Source organism: Erpetoichthys calabaricus, chromosome 12 (assembly GCF_900747795.2).
Source record: "Erpetoichthys calabaricus chromosome 12, fErpCal1.3, whole genome shotgun sequence".
In the NCBI taxonomy this organism is placed as follows: domain Eukaryota; kingdom Metazoa; phylum Chordata; class Cladistia; order Polypteriformes; family Polypteridae; genus Erpetoichthys; species Erpetoichthys calabaricus.
The window spans coordinates 19,113,111-19,135,364 of NC_041405.2; the positions used below are offsets into that span (position 1 = coordinate 19,113,111).

Here is a 22,254-nt window from a genome sequence, read left to right on the forward strand (position 1 = left end):
GTCTCAACAGAAGAGCGCTGTACTTCATTCGTTCATGCATTTATCCACGAATACTGGAATCTTCATTTCGTTTGAATTGCTTCATTATTAAGACAATAATACAACATAACTCAGGGTGCCTGCCCATTAGACTCACCCTGTACAACATTCCAGCCATTCCTGCCACAGGCTGTCTCTCCTAGATTCAATCTTCAGATTGATGCTTCCATGCCCAATAGGGATGGCATAAAACAAGCAGCTCCAAATTCAGCATAGCTGAAGCCAATCACCTCTCACTCTATTTGAATAATGCAGAAGTTAGAAGGAATCAGCCATTATCTTGTCTAGAGAAATCGTTTTTGGAAATGACCAAGTGAAAAACAATGGGGAATGGCATAAAAGGACGGAGATCTTTAGAATCTGTTTACAATGGACACATTTCAAAAGAGATGGCATCATGCGGGCATTCAGTTTTACGTTCAAATGTAACATAACAGTTGTTTTACCTCACATCACACTGATTTCAGGACTGTGTTAGTCCACACACTTTATGGAGTGCTGCTGTATTTTACAGCTCTCTTCTGCGCATCATTTTCTGAATGTGTTCCTTCCTGAAGTACACCACCCAAATTTTGTTCATCCTGCCTTCTTCAGGGAACTTCTGTCCAACTTTTCTGATGCATCACAACTAAAAGAAACATCATATGTTTCACCACAAATGGAGTTGTCCATCTCAGTGGACAGTTTGTTGAATTCCCTTATGGACCACCCTTCAGACTTGGGAGTGATCAGAGAACTTACCTGATGGGTCTGGGCTACACAACTAAAAGCAGGCCCCCTATTGCTCACTCAGTGCAGAATGGGTTCTCCATTTCGGTGGACCATTCGTTGAATTCTTTTTGGACCACCTTTCAGTCTTGATATGATCAAGCCACCTTCTGTGCAATTTGCCTTGGCTGTCTGGGCACCACAACTAAAACAAACCTCATATCGCTCTCCACAAATGGAGTTTTCCATCTCGGCAGACCATTTGTTGAATTCCCTTATGGACCACCCTTCAGACTTGGGGTGGTCTGCCAGCATTCTTTGCTGCTTGCCTGATGTGTCTGGGCCATATAACTAGTAGACATTGTATTACCCACTGTCCCTATTTTAGTGGACCATTCATCAAATTCCTTTTGGACCACCTTTCAGACTTCCACTTGATCGGACAACCTTCTGTGTGACTTTCCCGATGTGTCTGGGCTACACAACTAAAAGTAGACGTCATAATGTTTACCACAAATAAGAGTTCTCCATTTCAGTGGAACCTGTGCCAGTTTCCCTTATGGACCACCTTTTAAACTTGGGGGTGATTGGACAGTATTCTGTACGACTTGCCTGATGTTCCTGGGCTACACGACTAGTAGACCTCATATTGCCCACTGCTAAAGGGGTCCGCCATTTCAGTGGATCATTTGTCGATTTCCCTTTTGGACTACCCTTCAGACTTGGGGTGATCTGACAACCTTCTGTGCATCTTGCCTTGTCTGGGCTACACAGCTAAAAAGTAGACATCATACTGCTCACTACGAATGGAATTGTCCATCTAAGTGGTTCGTTTGTTCAATTCCCTTATGGACCACCCTTCAGAGTTGGGAGTGATCGGCCTATGTCCTGTGTAACTTGTCTGAATGGTCTGGGCAACGCAACTGGAAGGCAGGCCTCATATTGCTCACTCAGAAGGGGTTCTCCATTTCAGTGGACCACCTTTCAGATTTGGAGGTGTTCGGCCAACATTTTCTGCAGCTTGCCTGATGTGTCTGGGCTACACAGCTAAAAGCTGGCCTCATATTGCTCACTGCAAATGGAGTTCTTCATCTCAGTGAATTCCCTTATGGGCCACTCTTCAGATTTGGGGGCGATCAGACAATATTTTTGTGTAAATTACCTGATGGATCTGAGCTACACAACTAAAACAAATCTCATTTTTCTGACTACTAACGGACTAGTCGTTCTCAGTGGACCATTTGTCACATTCTCTTTTGGACCACTGATAGGCCATAAAGTGACTTTTAATCTGTGGACTGAATGAACTCCTCATTACGTTCGAAACACTTTTGAAAAGCATGTTGTGTGCTAAAAGTGTCCACCATGAAAACAGAAAAAATCTGGCATATTACAAAACGCTTTAGGCCTGTGTTACTGTTGTGTTTTTTTTTTACTACCAACGAGGTGTTGCTTTTCAGACGCAGGCATCGCAGCACGGTGGTCTCGAGTCTTCTGGAGGACATGTTTATCAATGAAGGGTTAGGCAAGGATGGGTCACCAGACCTTTGTGAGCCTCGTCCTCTTCTGATGTAGGCCTGTTGTAGGTTTGTTAAATATTTTATGTCATGTCCTCCAGTGCGGTTCACGATTAACCGGACCAAAATGAGGTGTGAACCAAGCGATGCTGTCAAGATGCCCTTTGAATATGTGAGGGTTTTAATTACACGTGGAGCAAATATTACTGTATTTATTTCAGATGCATCGACTTATATATATCATTTTTAAGTAAACATGTATTTTTCATATGGTACCCATTAAAAGATTAATATCATGAAGACTTTAGTTTATTTTGCAAGTCAAAGATGTTCGGAGGCCTTTTTTTTCCATGTTTGTTTCATTAATTCCAAAATAAGGTGGTCTCAAAGTAACAGCAACCCATCTTGGGGTACTCTTCCCCGAACATGGAGTCAAATCAGACCCTAACCTACAAGTCAGATGCTTAGCATCCTGGGAAATGGACCCCAATTTCTGGAGCCAGCAGCACTAACCACTGTGTCATCATGAGAAACTGACCTCCTCAGCTCCAGTTTAACAGCCATTTTTCCACATTTAACGAGGTTAGCTGGCTGCCCCCACCCCTCCAGATCTTTTTCCTTGACTGTCGTGGGTATCTTTTGGGGGAAAGATCCATTTTTTTTCATATTATCTCCTAGCACCACCAGCCGGGTCTTCTTTGAACCAACCCGCCTGATCTCCTTCAATTCCACTAATCTCCTCTCTTCTCTGTTCGGCTATCTGCAGTGCTGTGCCACACCTCCACAATTTACTTTACCACCCTTAACGTTTTCAGGTCTCTGTTCCAGAAAAAAATGGCAACCCATGATTCACATTATGATGTGGGTCATGCTAAGAACTTACAGTACTGAGGCTATCAATGCGGGAACAAAGTCCATTCAAGAACCCCTCAAATTTCTTCTGTCGAGGCCTTTCAGAATTAGGAGGAGTTACCGGAGGCTGTGGATGAAAGTGCACAAAGTGTCCGGCGGTCCGCATTCAGGACTTTTAGACGTCCTTTATTCACCATCCTTTGTGTTTTTTACACTTTATACGAGGAACATTCAAAACATTTCAGCACTTTTTTTTTAACTCTAAGAATTTCAAAAACAAATTACATCACTTTTCTACATAGTCCCCTTCCTTTGCGATGCAATTTTTCTTGGCTGTTATTTTTAAATAAATAGAATGTTATCTTTATTTTAAAAAAAGTATCAATTTCTATTAAAAACATGAAAATGTCTGGATGTGTCAAGTCAGTTCACTGGTACTGTACGCAGTGCCAGTGCTCAGTTATTTTGTGCCCTAAGCCAAGTTTATTAGTGTGCCAGCCGACTCTTCAGTTGCTCACCTGTGTTACTTGGTTTAACGTAAACCCCTATGATCTCCACCCTCGGTGAATACCTAATTCACCTTAATGGTGGCTGCGGCCCCAACTGTATGTATAATTGACCTTATTCTATTGAGTTGTGGACATAGATAGAGATATTATAAGATGCTATATCAGATATAGGCAGATAGAAGTGAAAGGCACTATATAATAGATATTAATTTTATTATAGTAGGCGGGCTTAGATAAATAGAAAAGGTGCTATATTAGGATGGATATTATAAGGCACAACGTCAAAGGCAGATATATGGATATTATAAGGTGCTATATCATAAATGGATGGATAGATAGAAATGGTGCTATAATAGATAGACTTTAATTTTAGTATAGTTGGTAGGATAGATAAATAGATTTTAGTATAGTGGGCAGGATTAGATAGATAATACACTATATTAGGATAGATATAAGGCACTACATCGTAGGCAAATGTATAGATATTATAAGGTGCTATATCATAGATGGATGGATAGATAGAAAAGGTGCTATAAATAGACTTTAATTTTAGTATAGTTGGAAGGATAGATAAATAAATAGACTAGTATAGTAGGCAGGATAAGATAGAAAAGGCACTATATTAGGATAGATATTATAAGGCACGGGCGGCACGGTGGCGCTGCTGCCTCACAGTTAGGAGACCTGGGTTCGCTTTCCGGGTCCTCCATGCGTGGAGTTTGCATGTTCTCCCCGTGTCTGCGTGGGTTTTCTCCCACAGTCCAAAGATATGCAGGTTAGGTGGATTGGTGATTCTAAATTGGCCCTAGTGTGTGCTTGGTGTGTGGGTGTGTTTGTGTGTGTCCTGCGGTGGGTTGGCGCCCTGCCCAGGATTGGTTCCCTGCCTTGTGCCCTTTGTTGGCTGGGATTGGCTCCAGCAGACCCCCGCAACCCTGTGTTCGGATTCAGCGGGTTGGAAAATGGATGGATGGATTATAAGGCACTATGTCAAAGGCAGATATATAGATAGTATAAGGTGCTATATCATAGATGGATGGATAGATAGAAAAGGTGCTATAAATAGACTTTAATTTTAGTATAGTTGGCAGGATAAAATTGCTAGAGATACTTTAGCATAGTAGGCAGGATAAGATAGATAGATAATGCACTATATTAGGATAGATATTATAAGGCACTACATTGTTGGCAGATGTATAGATATTATAAGGTACTATCAGATATAGGCAGATAGATAGAAGTGAAAGGCACCATATATTAGATGTTAATTTTATTATAGTAGGCGGACTTAGATAAATAGAAAAGGCACTATATTAGGATAGATATTATAAGGCACTACGTCAAAGGCAGATGTATAGATATTATAAGGTGCTATATCATAGATGGATAGACAGAAAAGGTGATATAGACTAATTTTAGTATAGTAGGCAGGATAAGATAGATAATGCACTATATTAGGATAGATATAAGGCACTACATTTTAGGCAGATGTATAGATATAAGGTAGATAGAATGGTGCTATAAATAGATAGAATTTAATTTTAGTATAGTTGGCAGGATAGATAGACAGATCCCAAGTGTACGGAGAGCAATGGGCTGCAAAACCGGAAAGAGCAGAGTGTTGGCCAAACAACAAACACAAGGAACAGATATGATAAATAGAATAATAAAACTCCTTGAAAGACAGTTCAGTAAACAGTTGGCAGAGGGATCTTGTTGAATACTAGAATGCCACGTAATATGGGGTCCAAATGAATAGTTTATAGGCAGGTATAAATCATTACTTCTGAATGAAGTGACAGGCAGCAGCATATGCACTGTTTTAGAAAAGAGTGTACAAATAGGAAAAGAGCTCAAAACTGCCAGTGAAAAGAGATTAGCCTTTTCTCTCTTTTTTTTAACTTAAGAAAACAAAACTCGTCAATTTGTAACCCCGCTCATCCTTTCATTGGTTTTTTGAACTCGCTTAATTTTTGTCAGGATCACCAGCTTCGCTGAGCACAATTAAGGCAGATGCCATTTGGTGTCAGTCTGTTCCATGGCACTTTCATGCTGTCCTGTTTAATCCAGTGATGCACAGGGTGCCAGTCTATCACTGGGGGCCCTCTCTCTCTCTCTCTCTCTCTCTCTCTCTCTCTTTCTCTCTCTCTCTCTCTCACACACACACACACACACACTAATTCATTCATTTCAGGCCAAAATAATATGACGACGGCAGATTCAAATACCCTAACAACTCTGCCTGAGCCTCCATCTGGATAAAAACTCATCTAGCCATTTAATGAACCTTCTTGTTTCCAGCCGTTTGCTCCTGAGGGGAGGACCGACTGACTGACAAGGCGGACTGCGATAAACAACAAGCGGTAGCGGTAGAAGACACGCCGTCACATTAGGCTGTAGTGACTGCGACAGTTTTGGGGCACTTTATCCTGTGCGGTTCCGAATCAGTTGAGGATCATTTAGTTCACTTTTAGAAAGTACTGCATTACCTACTCCAGAGCTATAGATGGCATTCACAGGTTTCGGGGTGTACAACTGGAAGACGAAGATGAACTGGACGAGGTGCTCGGCGTGCGACTCTCCGCTCTTTTCAAGAACTGCTAGCCTCCCCTTATCGATCGACCTGAGAAGCCGACTCGCACCTTGGGGGGAAAAAAATGACATTTTGGACTGAAGGTTTGTTTAAAAGCTACGCGCCCCTAGCATAAACGATACGACTGTCCAGTCAAGCGAGCGGCGCCACTGGACTTAATTCATTATGGGTTTATTAGATTTTGTGTTTGGAACCTTGGGAAGGAAAATAACGGTATCCAGTCCGAAGCCGCAGTCTGAAAAGCTACCGGTGTGAGCGGACCCGGAGGGCTTCCGACAGCGAGAGAATCAGCCGAGCGCTCCGCTACCAAGACGAGGCTCTTTGTGAAAGCGCTGGCCGCCAGTAACGAGCGGGGGACCCCGGGCTGGCGGCGCATCGGTAACCTTCTGGGCTCGAGGGAGCAGAGCGGACCTCCAGAGCTAAAGTGACTTTCGTGAGGTAAGAAAAGAAAAAATAAATAAATAAACGTTTTACAGGTGACACGTCTCACTAGCAGAAGCAGGACCGAGCACCGCCTTCACCAGACACGACAGGGAAGAAGGAGGAGGAAAAGGGAAAAACGAACGCGTTTGTAAATGAACTGCTGATATCTTTGAACAGTTAAAACAAGGATGAATCCCACCCTGTCCTCTCTCAGCCAAATGTACGTTTGCTTTTAGCACATTTTGGTACCTGGGCGAGTGACAGGCGAGTGACCTGAAAACGTGCGTTTGTGCATTAAAGGAGTCGTCAGAAATTAACGGAATAACGCGCAGGGGCCTTTGAAGCAAAACACTCTCTTGACGCTGCGACGTACCGGGCATAACCAAGTTTGGGAGCCGATGAGAACAGGGCAAGAGAACGCATTTTAATCGATATAGCGCCTTTGTATTGTAAACACAATTACAGGGCGCATTACTAGGAAGACATGATGGGTTTATATACACAGATATCGCACCTTACCTGTAGAAAGATAGACTTTAACTTTAGTATAGTTGGCAAGATAGATAGATAAAAAAATTTTAAAATTATATAAAAATTACTAAAAACTTTATTTTGCATAATAACAAAAAACATGAACACAGCAGTAATATGCAGTTAATAAATATGTAACAATTTCAGAAGAAAGCTAATGATTGTATTACTCCACTACTATTGCCCCTTACACACCTCCTGCTCCACACATAAAGTTACAGAATTGTCCATAATAAATAAGTAATTCATAATTCATTCATTATACCACTACTTCTTTGTACATGCCTCCTAATCCACACATAAATATAAATAATTGTCCATAATAAATACACATTTCATAATCATAATAATTTTTATATAGATAGTTGGCAAGGTAGACAGTAATTTTATTATAGCTGGCAGGATTAGATAGATAGATAGATAGATAGATAGATAGATAGATAGATAGATAGATAGATAGATAATAATACATTTTATTTATATAGTGCCTTTCCCATGCTCAAGGTGCTATAGATAGATAGTAATTTCAGTATAGTTGGCACAATACATAGATAGTCATTTTAGTATAGTTGGCAGGATAGCTAGATAGATAGAAATTTTAGTATAGGCACAAAAGATAGATAGTGATTTTAGTATAGTTGGCAGGATAGATAGATAGAAATTTTAGTATAGTTGGCACAAAAGATAGATAGTAATTTTAGTATAGATAAATAGATAGATATATAGATAGACATTTTAGTATAGTTGGCACAACAGATAGATAGTAATTTTAGTATAGTTGGCAGGATAGCTAGATAGATAGAAATTTTAGTATAGGCACAAAAGATAGATAGTGATTTTAGTATAGTTGGCAGGATAGATAGATAGAAATTTTAGTATAGTTGGCACAAAAGATAGATAGTAATTTTAGTATAGATAAATAGATAGATATATAGATAGACATTTTAGTATAGTTGGCTCAACAGATAGATAGTAATTTTAGTATAGTTGGATAGATAGATAGATAGATAGATAGATAGATAGATAGATAGATAGATAGATAGATAGATAGATAGAAATTTTAGTATAGTTGGCACAACAGATAGATAGTAATTTTAGTATAGTTGGCAAGATAGATAGATAGATAGATAGATAGATAGATAGATAGATAGATAGATAGATAGATAGATAGATATTTAAGTGTAGTTGGCAGGATAGATAGATAGATAGATAGATAGATAGATAGATAGATAGATAGATAGATAGATAGATAGATAGATAGATAGATAGATAGATAGATAGATAGAAATTTTAGTATAGTTGGCACAACAGATAGATAGTAATTTTAGTATAGTTGGCACAAAAGATAGATAGTAATTTTAGTACAGTTGGCACAATAGATAGATATTAATTTTAGTATAGCTGGCAGGATAGATAGATTTCCTACTCAACATATAAATTCAACAACACATCCTTGATATATTCCAAAAGAAATTAATTTTACAAAACAACTCTAATTTCCAACACATACTCAAACATTTCCCATAGTCATAAGTACATTTGCATTTGCCCGTCCATAAAGGAGCTCCGCACCCCCCTCACTCCCCACATGTTTATAAATTCCTCATTTTTCTTCATCATTTCATTGTAATAAGTGAATTAACTTTAGTCTTGAGGAGACTTTCGCCCTGCAGATGAGAATTCCTACCCAGCAAACACGCCCACCATAGCCCCCTGTGAGCAGATCATGGCCAATGTGAGCTTTGGAAACTCCAACTAAATACTGCGCTGGCCCAATGAGGGGCTGCCACAAGGGGGCCCCTTAGCAAAGTCCTCCCTAGTGACTGAAAATGTGTGCAGTGCAAGTTCAGTTAGTCCTCCACTGGACCAGCGAGGGTTTGGTAATGCTGTCCCGTGTCATCACTACCCCATAGTTTCCCACTTTTTAAGGTTTTATGTCGAGTAAGTAACGCAGTGAATTTGTGTTTTTCCGGTGGGTTTTAGAGTTTGATTGTAGAAGTATAAATAACAATTTGACTTCAAAATGAACTATTGATTAACTTCAAAAAAACATTGGCTATTTATATTGGCTAAAATCGCACAGCTTTTTGTACAGCATTGCTGATGGTTTTGTGTTCAGTTTTGTAAGCACAGCAAAACAAAAACAAAAAAAAAAAAAGCTGGACAAACCCTAATAAATGAAACAGCAAACATTCAACAAAGACCCAGTTGAGATTTGCACGTCTGAGCAACATTGGCCTCGTGTGGACAAACAGACAGCGAGTTTGGTCAAATTTGGTCATGCACCTGATAAAATTCCATACCTTACTAGACCATCCATCCATCAATCAATCAATCTTCTGTACCAGCTTATCCAGGGTAGGGATGCGGGGCACCAGCAGCCTATCCCAGCAAGCAATGGGCGCAGGTAGGAACAACCCTTGGACAGGATGCCAGTCCATCGCAGGGTGAACACATTCACACACACAGCATCGGGCCAGTGCAGCACCACCAGTCCACCCATCCTGTGTAATTTCGGACTGTGAGATGAAAACCAGAGCAGCCAATGGAAACAAACAAACAAAACAAACATGGACACAGGGAAGACATGCAGACTCCGTACAGGGAGGATCGAGGACATGAACCCCGGTCTCCTTACTGTGAGGAGCAGCACTACCACTGCACCACTCCTTACTGCTCCTTTCCTTAAAACTTTTTTTTAATGTTAATTATGCGTAAGATTTACAATTTATTAATTAACAAGAAAAATAAAAAACACAACACTATTGTTGCTTTAAGCTTTCTATTCTTACAAAACATAAAACTCTTTTTCATTTTTTTTTTTGTTTTTGCAATGTTACATCACTGAACATGAAAACGTTACTAATAATAAATACAAAAATGGTGCAATTTTCACCAACATAAAACAACACTTTTTGAAGTCATTTAAATTGCTATTTATACTTCTACAAGCAAAATCTACAACCCATTAAAAGTACTAATTCACGGCATTACTTATTCTGCAGTAAAATATTAAAAAGTGGGAAACCATCACTGTGCCAATGAGGGACTTCCTAAACTTGCACTACCAGCCATTAGCCCATTTTGAGCCACTGAGGGATCTTCGCTAAGGGGCACCTTGTAGCAGCCCCCCACATGGGGCCAGTGTGGTATTTAATTGGGGCTTCCCAAGGCCACGCTGCACTCTTAAAATTAAAGGGGTCCCAGTGGGTCTTCAGAGCGATGCCATAATACAGGGGCGTCCAACTCTGATCCTGGAGGGCCGCAGTGGCTGAAGGTTTCCATGCCAATCCTTTTCCTAATCCGTGACCCGTTCTCACTGCTATTTCTTTTCCCTTCATTTTAACAGCCCTGCTTGTAAGGAGTCAGTCCTCTGACTTGATTCTTTTCATCATTACGTGGCGGCCAAACAGAAATGAGACGTGAAACGAGCCGACAGATGACCAGCTAAGTCAGGCCTTTAAAGTCCAACCAGTTTCTTAATGAGAAGCCGATTCCTGCTGTTAATTAAACCCGTTATTTCATTCTGTGGTTTATTGCTACTCTCATTCTGCCACAGTAGACATTTCCCAAACTGTTGATTTTCCTTTTTTTCCTAAGACCACCATCAAAATGTTTTGGTGACCCGAGAAGATCAGCCTTACTGAGACCTTCACCTTTCTTTACTTTCAGATACTGTGTGATGGGCACAGATCATATTTCGGCTTGTTTCATGTCTTATTATTGTTTGGCTGCTAATTAAGAAAAAAAAAGACATAATTCTGGGTCTGAGTCAAGTCAATTAAAATTAAGACAAAAGAAGTTAATGACCAGCAACTGGTCACTGATTAAGAAGATGGTTAGAATGAAAACCTGCAGCCTCTGTGGCCCTCCAGGACAGGAGTTGGACACCCCTGCCCTATGGCATCGCTCTGAAGAACCACTGGGACCCCTTTAGGAGTTGAGAGTTGTAGCTAAGCTATGTCTTGTAGAACAACAAATGTTGCTGTCAGCAAACCCTATTAAGGTGTCATGTTTATTTATATCTAATTGCATTGTATTCACTTTTTACTTTCTCATATGCAAAGTACAAGGAAAGTATTGTAGTCGTGCAAAAATTCGATTTTGAGATTTTGATGAATCTCATTGTTTTAGACCTCCCCGAGTCTGAAAATACCATTTTTTAAATTTGTCTGTCTGTCTGTGTGTGTGTGAATGTAAACACAATAACTTGAGTACGCTTTCACTTAGGTCAACCAAATTTTGCATACAAGTATTAAGTACAAAACGTAGATATCTATTAACTTTTGAGCTATTTCCACAAACCGGAAGTGGTACTTTTTTATTCATGCAGCTGCAGAGTCCAATTTATTCAACTTTACTTTTATAATAATTGTTCAATATACAGGTGCATCTCAATAAATTAGAATATCATTGAAAAGTTAATTTTTATCAGTAATTCAATTCAAAAAGTAAAACTCGTGTATTATATAGATTCATTACACACAGAGTGATATATTTCAAGCCTTTATTTCTTTTCATTTTGCTGATTATGACTTACAGCTAATGAAAACCCATAATTCAGTATCTCAGAAAATTAGAATATTGTGGAAGAGGTCACTATTGTAGACCCCTGGTGTCGCACTTCACTCAGCTAGTTAACCCAAAACACCTGCAAAGGGGTCCTCAGCCTTTTAATGGTCCCTCAGTCTGGTTCAGTAGGCCACACCATCAAGGGGAAGACTGCTGACTTACAGTTGTCCAGAAGACAGTCATTGAGACCCTCTCTCCACAAGGAGGGGAAGCCACAAAAAGTCATTGCTAAAGAAGATGGCTGTTCACAGAGTGTTGTATCCAAGCATATTAATGGAAAGTTGAGTGGAAGGAAAAAAGGTGCACAAGCAACAGGGATAACGGCAGCCTTGAGAGGATTGTGAAGCACAGCCATTCAAGAATTTGGGGGAGATTCCCAAGGAGTGGACTGCGGCTGGAGTCAGTGCTTCAAGAGCCACCACACACACACAGACATGTGTATCCGGGACGTGGGCTACAACTGTCACAGCATTCCTTGTGTCAAGCCGATCCTGAACTAGAGACAACGTCAGAAGTGCCTTACCTGGGCTAAGGAGAAAATGGACTGGACTGTTAACAGCTCAGTGGTCCAAAGTCCTCTTTTCAGATGAAAGTACATTTTGCATTTCATTTGGAAATCAAAGGTCCCAGAGTCTGGAGAAAAAGTGGAGAGGCACAGAATCCAAGTTGCTTGAGGTCCAGTGTGAAGTTTCCACAGTCAGTGATGATTTGGGGAGCCATATCATCTGCTGGTGTTGGTCCACTGTGTTTTATCAAGTCCAAAGTCAGCACAGCCATCTACCAGGAAATTTTAGGGCACTTCATGCTTCCCTCTGCTGACAAGCTTTATGGAGATGCTGATTTCATTTTCCAGCAGGACTTGGCACCTGCCCACACTGCCAAAAGCACCAACACCTGGTTTAATGACCGTGGTATCATTGTGCTCGATTGGCCAGCAAACTCACCTGACCTAAACCAAGAGGAAGATGAGAGACACCAGAGCCAACAATGAAGACGAGCTGAAGACCGCGATGAAAGCATCCTGGGCTTCCATAACACCTCAGCAGTGCTGCATGCTGATCACCTCCATGCCACACTGCATTGATGTCGTAATTCACCAAGTATTGTGAGTGTACATGGACATACTTTTCAGTAGGCTAACATTTCTGTATTAAAAATCTTTTTTTTTTTTGTCTTATGTAATATTCTAATTTTCAGAGATACTGAATTTTGGATTTTCATTACCTGTAGGCCATAATCAGCAAAATGAAAAGAAATAAACGCTTGAAATATCACTCTGTGTGTAATCAATCTATATATTTATTATATATGAGTTTCACTTTTTGAATTGCATTCACTTTTCGATAATATTCTAATTTATTCTAATACCTGTATTATTAATTTGATCTTATTTGTTGTTGATGGTTCTTTATTGTACATAATACAAAAATATAATCATTGTCTTGTGGTTTACTCCTCAAATATCCATCTCCATATCTGAGTATATGAGAAAGTTGAGGGGAGACCACTCCCGATTTTTGTAATAATAGATTGGTCATTAAATTGTTTTTTTCTTTAAGACCATATTAATACTGCAGTTGTGATTTCTGTTAAATAATTTCTTGCATGATTCTCATAATAATCTGTAATCAAAGGTCTACAAAGTAGTCAATCACCAGTATTAAAAGCATTATCTTGCCCAACAACCCTGAAATTGAATATAATTTGGAATTGTAAATGAATGGATGGATGAATGGATGGATAGAAGATTCACCTTATGTTCAATGTGTCATATGTCTGTGGTTTTGCTTTCTTTCAGGTATTCAAGGTATTTTAAAGAAATGGTCCATGTGAAACAGGGCATCATGAACTCAGACCATTGTTTGACTATCCTGGAAGCTATAAAGATGAATGGTTATGAAAATGAAAGCAGGAGGCTACCACAAAGTTCCAGATATTGCGAGGAGGAAGACACAAAAATGAACATCATACATATCCCACAGGACAGCGTATATTATGGACCAACTTTCCTCAAAGAGCCAATCAGGGAGCAGGGATCTGTTCGCATTAAAGAAGAGGTCAGTGACCAAACGTCTGTCCACCTGATGGGAGACATCAGGGAGCTAGAATTTTCTCAGATCAAAGAGGAGGTCTTTGACATGGACATTTTTTCACATATTAAGTCGGAGGTTTGCTCCACAGAGGTTGTAATTGAAGATGTCTCCACAATGGAGGCAAGGCCGTCTGGCTACTTGGGTGGTAGGTGGTCAGCAGCTAGGAATGAAAGCAGGAACATGTTTAAAAATCGGGAACTACCTGAAAGGATGTTTAAAACTCTAAAGAAATCGGTGTCTTGTGCCAAATGCGGGAAGACCTACACTCAGTTATCTTCCCTGAAAAGACACCAGAGATCTCATGCAAAGGTGAAACTGTACGGCTGCAAGGAGTGTGGGAAAAAGTTTCGGTTGTTGGGAAAACTTAAGCAGCACAAGTTGGTTCACCAAGGGTCAAAACAATACAGCTGTCACGAATGTGGTCAAGTGTGCGGCGATTTGGCCTCCCTAAGTGAACACCAAAGGTCTCACGCTGGTGAGCAACCCTACAGCTGCATAAATTGTGGGAAGACATTTAAACAAGAAACCAATATGAAAGTCGGCCAAAGAGTTCACACTGGAGAGAAACCGTTCAGCTGCCCAGAATGTGGGAAGATCTTCCCTTTTTACGATGACTTTAAATTTCACCAGAGAGTTCACAACGGTGCCAAGAAATCGTACATTTGCACCGATTGCTGGAAGACCTTCCACTACTTAGCAAACCTTCAAACACACCAGCAGGTTTTTTTCAATGAGAAGCCATACAAGTGTTCAGAATGTGGGAAGTCATTCAAGCATCGAGACAGCTTCAAAGCCCACCGAATGACGCACACAAACGAGAAACCATACAGCTGTGCAGAATGTGGGCGCTGTTTTAGTTGGAAAAATAATCTTAAAAGACACCAAAAGATTCACACTGGGGAGAAACCGCACAGATGTGCCGACTGTGGGAAATCCTTCCAACTGTTAGACTACCTAAAAAGTCACCTGAGAGTCCACACGGGTGAAAAACCATACAGTTGTATGGAGTGCGGGAAGGCGTTCAGCATTCTGAACAACTTTAAGAGACATCAGAGGATTCACAGTGGGGAGAAACCATACAGTTGTACAGACTGTGGGAAAAGCTTCAATTTGCAAAGAAGCCTAAGGACTCACCAGATAATTCACACTGGAGAAAAGCCGTACATGTGTGCCGACTGCGGCAAGACCTTTACTGTTAAGTACAGCCTTAAAAAGCACCAGAGGATTCACAGTGGCGAGAAACCCTACATCTGTAATGACTGCGGAAAAGCCTTTTATCTCTTATACAACCTTAAAGTTCACCAGAGGATTCATACTGGTGAAAAGCCATACAGTTGTACTGAATGTGCCATGTCCTTTATTTGTCAAAGCAACCTCAAACGGCACCAGAAAATCCATACTGGTCAAAAGAAGAAACGCTGAAATGTCTAAAGTGCCCCTGACCACCGTATGCATTAGGGTGAAATCTCCGCTACACACCTCAGTGAGGTCATTTGGGACACTGCATTATGCAACGTTTCACACTGGCGCTGGCGAGCCATAAGACAAGTCCACAAAATATTATATATGTTATCATGGAACCGCAGCACATACAGGGCCTATCAAAGGCATTCACCTTCTTGGAAGTTTTTTTTTTTTTTTTTATATATTTTCTTGTTATACACGGAGAACTGAATTTGGCCATTTTGACACTGATCAGCAGTCCCTGTGATGTGAAAGTGAAAACAGATCACTGTAAAGTCAGGTCAAGTCCTGCACTGGTATAGCGTGTTGCCACACTCACCATATGACAGAATACTTCATGATCCCCCTCAGGTAGACACGTGGTCCAGTCCCACCCTCTGGAAATGACTACCGCAGCCAGGTGTTACATGGGCGTCCCCTTGGCCTGGTCCAGTTGCTCGGGTCCTCAACAATGAGGATCCTGTGAGGCGGATCACCCTCTGTGAATCACGCCACGTGGCCGTAACTGACAATCTGCCTCATTCGGGACTCCAGTGAGCAACTGCTCACTCAACACAAAGGCAAACCGGCGGTACCCAACGATTCCCCGAAGAGACACAGTACCGAGGTACAGCAAAGTGGTCTAAATTAATTATAAATCTATCACATTAGCATTTATTTACATTTACATACTTTTATCCAAAGTGACTTACAACAGATCGAGTAACATTAGGCCAGGGCCTGTTTGTTCAGCAAGTGTAGTAGGACTGCTAACAAAAGTCGATCGCCACAAATGAAAAGATGTAATAATGAATATAATTACAATCATAGATTAACAAACGATAAAGCAATTAAACTTAACGTAACAACAAATCAACTAATAATATGAAAGATCACAGAGCAAAGATCTTTTTTTTTTTTTATTTTCAATCAATTAGATATTTACCCCTAAATCATCACTGGTGCGGCCCACTGGTTTTAGAAGTCCCACAGTTAGTTCGATAGAGATCACCTGTCCAGGGATTCAGTGGATTGCATTGTAAATGCACTCCGGTATCTGGAAGGTCCAATTTGTGGTGAGTCAGTATGGTGGACTAACGTCCACGATGAAGACACCAAGGACACTCCAGGCAATTCTGTGAAAAGGTGATTGAAACACACAACTCAAAGGATGGGGACAAGAAAATACCCAAGTCACCGAATATCCTTTGGAGTGCAGCTAAATCAAATGTTAATAAATAGAGTGTGACCTAGCTGTCCGAAAAAAAAAAACAAAAAACGGACTGATCATACAAGAAGATGACCAAAAAGGGAGGCAACCAAGAGATCGATGAGAATTCTGAATGAGTTACAAGCTATACTGACCAAGACTGAAGGGACTGCGCAGACAACTACTGATGCCTAGGTGCATCACCAGTCACCCCTGTCAAAAAAATTAAATAAATGTGTGGCGTCTCAGCAGAAGGTACATGGGAGACTCGGAAATCAACTGGAAGAATGTTCTATGGTCTGATCAGATGGTCTGTGGTCTGGCCATCAGACTAAAAGCCCTGTTTGAACTCAAAAACACGCCATCTCCCTCCACGGAGCAGAGTGGTGGTAGCATCAAGCTGTGGGGATGTTCCTCTGCAGCAGGCATTGGAAGGGTTGCAAATGGAGAGGGAATATGAGTGCAGCAAAAATGAGCAAAGTCCTGGATGAAAAGCTCATGCAGTCTGCAAGAATGGAAGAAGATCTGTTTGCTATCATGACAATGACCAATAGCATGAAGCCAAAGATACACAGGAAAGGCTGAAAAAAACAGTTTTAATGTCCCAGAGTAAGTCAGAGTTCAGATCTTCATACATTTGAGAATTTCTGACTTGACCTGATAAAGGCTATTCACTCACAACTTCCAATGCAATCTGATGAGTTTTGTAAAGAAGAATGAGGAGGAAAATGGCCGCAACCAGATGTGCAAAGCTGATAGAGACCTAAGCACACAGACCCAAGGCTGTCATGGCTGCCAAAGTGACCTGAAGGGGGTAAATCCTTATACTCTGCCTGCTCGTTTGTCTTCACTGGATATGTTAGGCCACCATATAAACTCCCCACAAGTTGGACCTTCTAGATGTGGTGGATTTATAACAAAATGAATTGAAACCTCACCCAGGTGGTCTCCATTGAACTGATTCTGTGACTGCTAAAACCAGTTGGCTGCACCAGTGAGGGTTTAGGGGTGTCATATTAAATGCTTATGTGATTCATATTTTTGTGTTTTATATTTGTAATTAATTTAGAACACTTTGCAGAGGGTTGTTTTAACACATTTTTCTGTGGATCAGTGCAAAGAAAAAAAATCCATTGTGTGGTAGAAGAAAAATGTGGATGTGAGCGTCAGTAGGCCATGCACCCTTAGAACCAAGTTACCCAAACTATTCTCTAACATTTCAATAATTATTTACCACTCTGATGCTGATCTTTCGGATCATAGAATAAGTCATTCCGATAGCAATTGATGAGAAGAATTCCTAATTAATTGCAGAATTACGGTATTTGAGGGTTCCTCTAGAGCAGGGGTGGGCAAAGTCATTCCTGGAGGGCCGCAGTGGCTGCAGGTTTTTGTTCCAACCCAATTGCTTAATAAGAAGCCCTTATTGGTCAAGTAACACTTCTGCTTCATTTTAATTGTCTCAATTGCTAAGATTTTGAACACTTATTGCTTATTTTAGTCTTAAACAGCTGTATTTTGTTTTTTAATTGCTGCTTATTAGCAATAAGATACAAATAACAAAAGAAACCAGCATTTCTCCATTTAGTTTGTTTCCATTTACACCTGTGTGTATTTATCATGCACTATTTGGTTTTATTAAATATTTGGTAGGAAAGTGAAGAGAAAAAAAAGTGAAGGACTGAGAATTAGTCATCTGTTTTAGCCTTCAAATCATTTAAGTGATATCCTTAGAAAGGAAAAAAAAAATCTAGGATATGAGAATGACCTGACATGGCAGAGTTAAAGCACTGACAAGCCATGAAATTAAATTATTGGCACGGATTGTTTTCTAATTAAGCAACTGGGTTGGAACAAAAACCTGCACCCACTGCGGCCCTCCAGGACTGACTTTGCCCACCCCTGCTATAGAGTGCTTCTTCGTCTTGCACGATTTGGCTCAAAAACAAATCCACACATCATCATCTCATAACAGGTTTAAGAGTCGAGTTTGGTATTTTTCCATCTGGTTGTTTTCGCTGTAGACTGTCCTCAAGAAACTAAGACACACAGACACACCCACACCCATCATCGAGATATACCGTATATACTCACATATAAGTCGGGTGTTGAAACGTGAAAAATCGATCATAAAATCAGACCCAACTTATACGCCCGTTCAAAAATACGACACATTTTTTTTTTTACATCTTCTTGCCTCCTCCAATCTCCTATCAGTTTCTCAGATGTATCGAATTTTGTTGCAGCAGCGCAGTTACCAATTTCTTTCACTACTTCAATGACGTTTAATTTCAAACCAGCTTCATATTTTCTTCTGATCAAACGCTCCATCTTAGATAAGGGATACTCTTACGCTAAAGGTGTATGAGGGTGTGAGATATAAAAAACGCAAAACAGTACAAACGTCACTTTGGAATAGTTTGGGTATTACTGTGTGGTCACGTAGGCACAATACATAGAGTAAAAGGCCGTGTGCTCCGTAGTTACTCTCTCAGGTGGGCGTTAGCATATCGTAATCTCTTGGACCAATAGCGTGAGTTTTCTGCATTCGACTTATACGACCGACATTATATAATTCCAGAAATTATACTGTAAAATCAAGTCCCGACTTATTCATGGGAGAACTTATCCGTTAGTGTATACGGTAGATGTTTTTGGTATGACGGGACCCTAAAATGTTGCGATCCATCGGAAAACGGACATTGAATTTTTTTTTTACAGATCTAAAAGTTTCACAAGGGCGCAAAGCAATAAATTGTCAAAACTTCCAAGGGGGTGAACACGGTTCTCAGGCGCTGTTTCACGATTCAAATAAAGAACCCAGCAAGCACAGTGGGATGGTGGCTGGCACTCTCGGGTGTCTGGACTCCAGTTCTATTCTGTACTGGAAGGCCTTCTGTGCTGATGATTAACATGACGTTCCTTCTGGGTCTCTGGCTTATCTTTCCACAGTTCAAAGACATGCCATTTGACCAACCGGGAACTCTAAACACATCCAGTGTGGTTGTATGTGTGATATGTGGTTTGATAAAGTGGCACCTTATGCAGGATTAGTTCCCACTTTACTGGGTACGAGTGCATGAAGTACCATACAGTTAACTAAACACACATAATGTCCTCATAATCTGGTGCCAATCCATGTAGTGACACCAAACAATTGAGTTTCACCCATCTGTTCACATCCCAACCCACTTAGTCAAGAAGCGAGAGCCTATCCTGGCAGCACTGGGCACGGACCAACACCATACAGAATACCCTCATACAGAAACCCACCTTCCATCGTACAAGTGCAGTCATTCCTGATCCATACTCTTTCTCTTACGACGTGAAGAGAAAACAGGAATATATGGAGAAGACACATGGAGGGTGGTGATTGTAGACTCAACACAGAAGAATGACCAGATGGGTGGATTTCAGCCAGTTCTCCAGGATCTGTCACAGGTGCCACCATAATGCCAGTCAGCAGATTTATTCATTGTAAATGTGTCCTACTCTTATATGGTGGCTTTGTTTTACATAACTAAATCAAACTTTTGGATCATCTACAGTATAACTTTTGAAGAAATATCCAGTGCTTAATGTTTGTGACCTCAGTAACAATAATAAATGCAGAATCGTCTCTCTTTTTAAAGGTACTAACTTCAACTAACTGGCTTGGCATTACATAAACATTCATTGGTGCAAGTCATAAATGGTAGCCAGTACCGCTCATGGTGAAAGTGAACCTGTTGTACCAGAATTTATGTTCTCATAAGTCATCTACTGTAAGAGCACATGCATTTTATAAGTGAGCTTCGTATAGAGCTTGTATATGTCATTACGCTCAATGTGTTTAGGAGCTGGGCACACGTACAACGCGAATCCTTCCACTGCATTGTTTTGTTCAGTTTTTGAAAATTATGTAAATAACAGGGTAGCCTTAGCGTACTGCTACATGATGATGTAAACTTTGTAAATAGTGATTGTGATTATAAAACTCTTTTACTCACGATCTTGGGATGGCTTGCCTTAAATGCTGAAAAACTGCACTTCATTTTAGGACAATCTGAAAATTCAGAAGTTACGTTGGCGAAAATATAAAATGTTTCTTCATTTGCTAGAGCTGATATCTGATACAGGCTTCAGCTATTCAAGTGGAGAATTTACAATTCCTTTGTTCCTATTTGAACGCATCAACTTTTGAATACATGGGAAAAACAAAGTAAAGGCAATTTGAAAATCACACAATGGAAAGAAGCTTATGCAATACAACACGGTCACGATAGCTTATGGGTAGTTCGAACACACACATTGCAGCGCTCTGCCATTAGTCGAATTAAAGCCAAGATCAAATGAAATATCGGCACTCCAACTGCAGGGCTGCACAACACGTCTATGTGAGACTTCTTTGGGCAGAGGGGAGTGAAACCTGCTGAAATTCACCAAAGAATGTTGGCTCAAGTATGGAAGTGAACACTGCAGGACTTAACGAAAAGTTGAGAGATGGGTACAAAAAAGTTTAAAGCCGGAAGACCAAGGGTGATGGACGAAGCTCGATCTGGTCGACCATCAACATTGGTCACACAAGCCCACTTTGACATGGTGAATGCCTTCATCTGAAATAGCCAACGGATTACATTGTTTGCTGTTTCTGTCCATTTGGAGATCATCTATGGATCTGCATATGAAATAGAGACAGTACGTGATGACTTGGTGTACCGTAAGTTTGCACAAGACGGGTACCCAAAGAGCTTACTGGTCTGCACAAGCCAACATCCCAACACATATCTCTGGTCACATCCTCTTCTTTGCCAGATTATTAATCATCCGTACCAAAAAGACTTCGCCTAAGCTTGTACCATTCACTGCTATACCCTCACATCTAAAAATGAAATATTAACACTGAATCTTCTTCCTTTTCATTTAGTTTGGTTGGTTCGTTATTTATGCTCAAATTTCATGCAGTTTTTAGTTTTTTGCACATTTATTTATGTCCAAAATATTCCTCCATAGATTGCACTTTTCACCCAATCCATTCATTACCAGGCTGTATTGGAAGCAAAGAAAAAGATTCTTTTGTGATGTTGGGAGTGTGAGGAGTTTGCCAGTATATCAAAAAAATGTAATATAAATTAACTTCCACAACCACAGAAAAACAGCAGCAATCAAATAAAAATCAATTAACAAACAATCTTGAACTTTCTTTACAGCTCTGGAAAGCTGTGGGGATCGTTTAGTAGACCACAATGCAAAAAAAGGGGCGGAACTTTATGCAAAAATAGGATAGTCACGTACATAAAACGTGTTGAAGTTAAATCGATTTCATTTAACTGGGTATTGGGAAAAATTGGAATACAGGGGGTCCTCGGGTTACAACGTCTCGACATAGGACGTTTCGAGTTTACAACGCTCACTCCCATAAAAACGTCTAAAAAAAATTGAGATGTGTTTCAGTTTACGCCATTAGTGTCGTACTTACAGACTTCGTGGGCGAGCTCGTTTGGTTGTGTGCGGAGGAAGTGTTCCTTTTGTGTTGCTTTGTTTGGTGACTTTTTGGCCCTTATCATGGCTCCTAAATGAAAGTCAGAGTCTTCAGATGGTTTTTATGTTCTAGATTATGATTTTGCAAATGTGTTAGGTTAGGTAAGTGACTTAGGCTAGGGTGTGTTTTGACTTACACCAAAATTGGGGTTACATCACTGTTGTAGGAACAGAACTGTGTCGTAACCCGAGGACCCCCTGTATGAGGTTTTTGAGGAGTTAAAGATTATGAATGACTAGCTGTACC

At 40.4% G+C, this 22,254-nt stretch overlaps 1 protein-coding gene across 1 annotated transcript in view; it reads left to right on the top strand.

Moving 5' to 3' along the window:
- LOC114644567 (zinc finger protein 665-like) overlaps positions 1-15,962 on the top strand; it is a 35,513-nt gene extending 19,551 nt beyond the window's left edge. The window contains exons 3-4 of the mRNA XM_051934483.1: positions 12,374-12,385; positions 14,573-15,962. Of these exons, the coding sequence (XP_051790443.1) occupies positions 12,374-12,385; positions 14,573-15,256 (696 nt within the window). The 3' untranslated portion in view covers positions 15,257-15,962. The remainder of the gene's footprint in view (positions 1-12,373; positions 12,386-14,572) is intronic.
- The last annotated feature ends 6,292 nt before the right edge of the window (positions 15,963-22,254 follow it).